Source organism: Eimeria tenella, genomic scaffold (assembly GCF_000499545.2).
Source record: "Eimeria tenella Houghton genomic scaffold, Eth_scaff2697, whole genome shotgun sequence".
NCBI classification, from domain to species: Eukaryota; Apicomplexa; class Conoidasida; order Eucoccidiorida; family Eimeriidae; genus Eimeria; species Eimeria tenella.
In genome coordinates this window covers 233-1080 of record NW_013542571.1, presented here as the reverse complement: position 1 = coordinate 1080, position 848 = coordinate 233, and the positions used below count along the sequence as shown (strand labels likewise).

General features: G+C 64.5%; 1 protein-coding gene across 1 annotated transcript; it reads left to right on the top strand.

The window, feature by feature from the left end:
- Positions 1 to 495: 495 nt before the first annotated feature.
- ETH_00042825 (uncharacterized protein) lies at positions 496 to 731 on the top strand (the record flags this gene model as incomplete). Its single annotated transcript, XM_013375322.1, has 1 exon — positions 496 to 731. A coding segment is annotated over one exon (236 nt), but the record flags the coding sequence as incomplete, so codon positions are not given.
- Between the last annotated feature and the right edge of the window lie 117 nt (positions 732 to 848).

Sequence of the window (848 nt, the reverse complement as noted above, 5' to 3'; positions counted from 1 at the left end):
CCGGGGGCCCCCCAGGAGCCCGGCTGGACGTTCAGCAGCCGCTGCCAGCTGCCGGAAGAGCTGGGCCGGCGGCGGCTGCGGAACAGCGTGCTGCTGCTGCTGTCGGAGAAAAGAGATGCAGCAGCAGCAGCAAGAGCCTTCAGCTACTTCAACTCTGCCCAGTGCCTCACCGACAAGTACTTCGCCCTCGAGGCCCTCGCCAGCATGCAGCAGCCCCAGCGCCAGCAGGCCTTCGCCCAGTTCTTCGAACGAGCCCGAGGTCAGTAACCAAACAAGGGGCCCCCTGGGGCCCCCTGGGGCCCCCTGGGGCCCCCAGGGGCCCCCTGGGGCCCCGGCGTTTGCTTTGGGGGCCCCTGGGGGCCCCGGGGGGCCCCGGGGGGCCCGGGAGCGGCCTTGGGGGGCCCCTGGGGGCCTCTGCGGGGCTTCTTGGGGTGCTTGCGGGCTAGGGTTTAGGGTTTAGGGTTTAGGGTTTAGGGTTTAGGGTTTGCGTTGCAGGGAACCAGCGTCTGCTGAACGGGTGGTTTAGCGTGCAGGCGAGTGCAGACCTGCCGGATACAGTGGAGAGAGTGTCTCAGTTGTTAAAACACTTTTCTTTTTCTTTTTTTAATTTTGAGTCTGTAAACCATTTGGTTTTCGACTTCGTGAAGACAAACCCTCGCCACTTCCACCGCAGAGACGGCGCCGGCTACCGCCTCCTCGCAGGCGTCATTCTCAAGGCCCGCAAACCCTAAACCCTAAACCCTAAACCCTAAACCCTAATGCATGGCGTTGCTGGGCGCGGCGCGGCCGCCGCCCGCTGCAGGGCTGCTTGCTGGGGTTTGCGCACCGGGCACCTAGAGCTAGGGTCT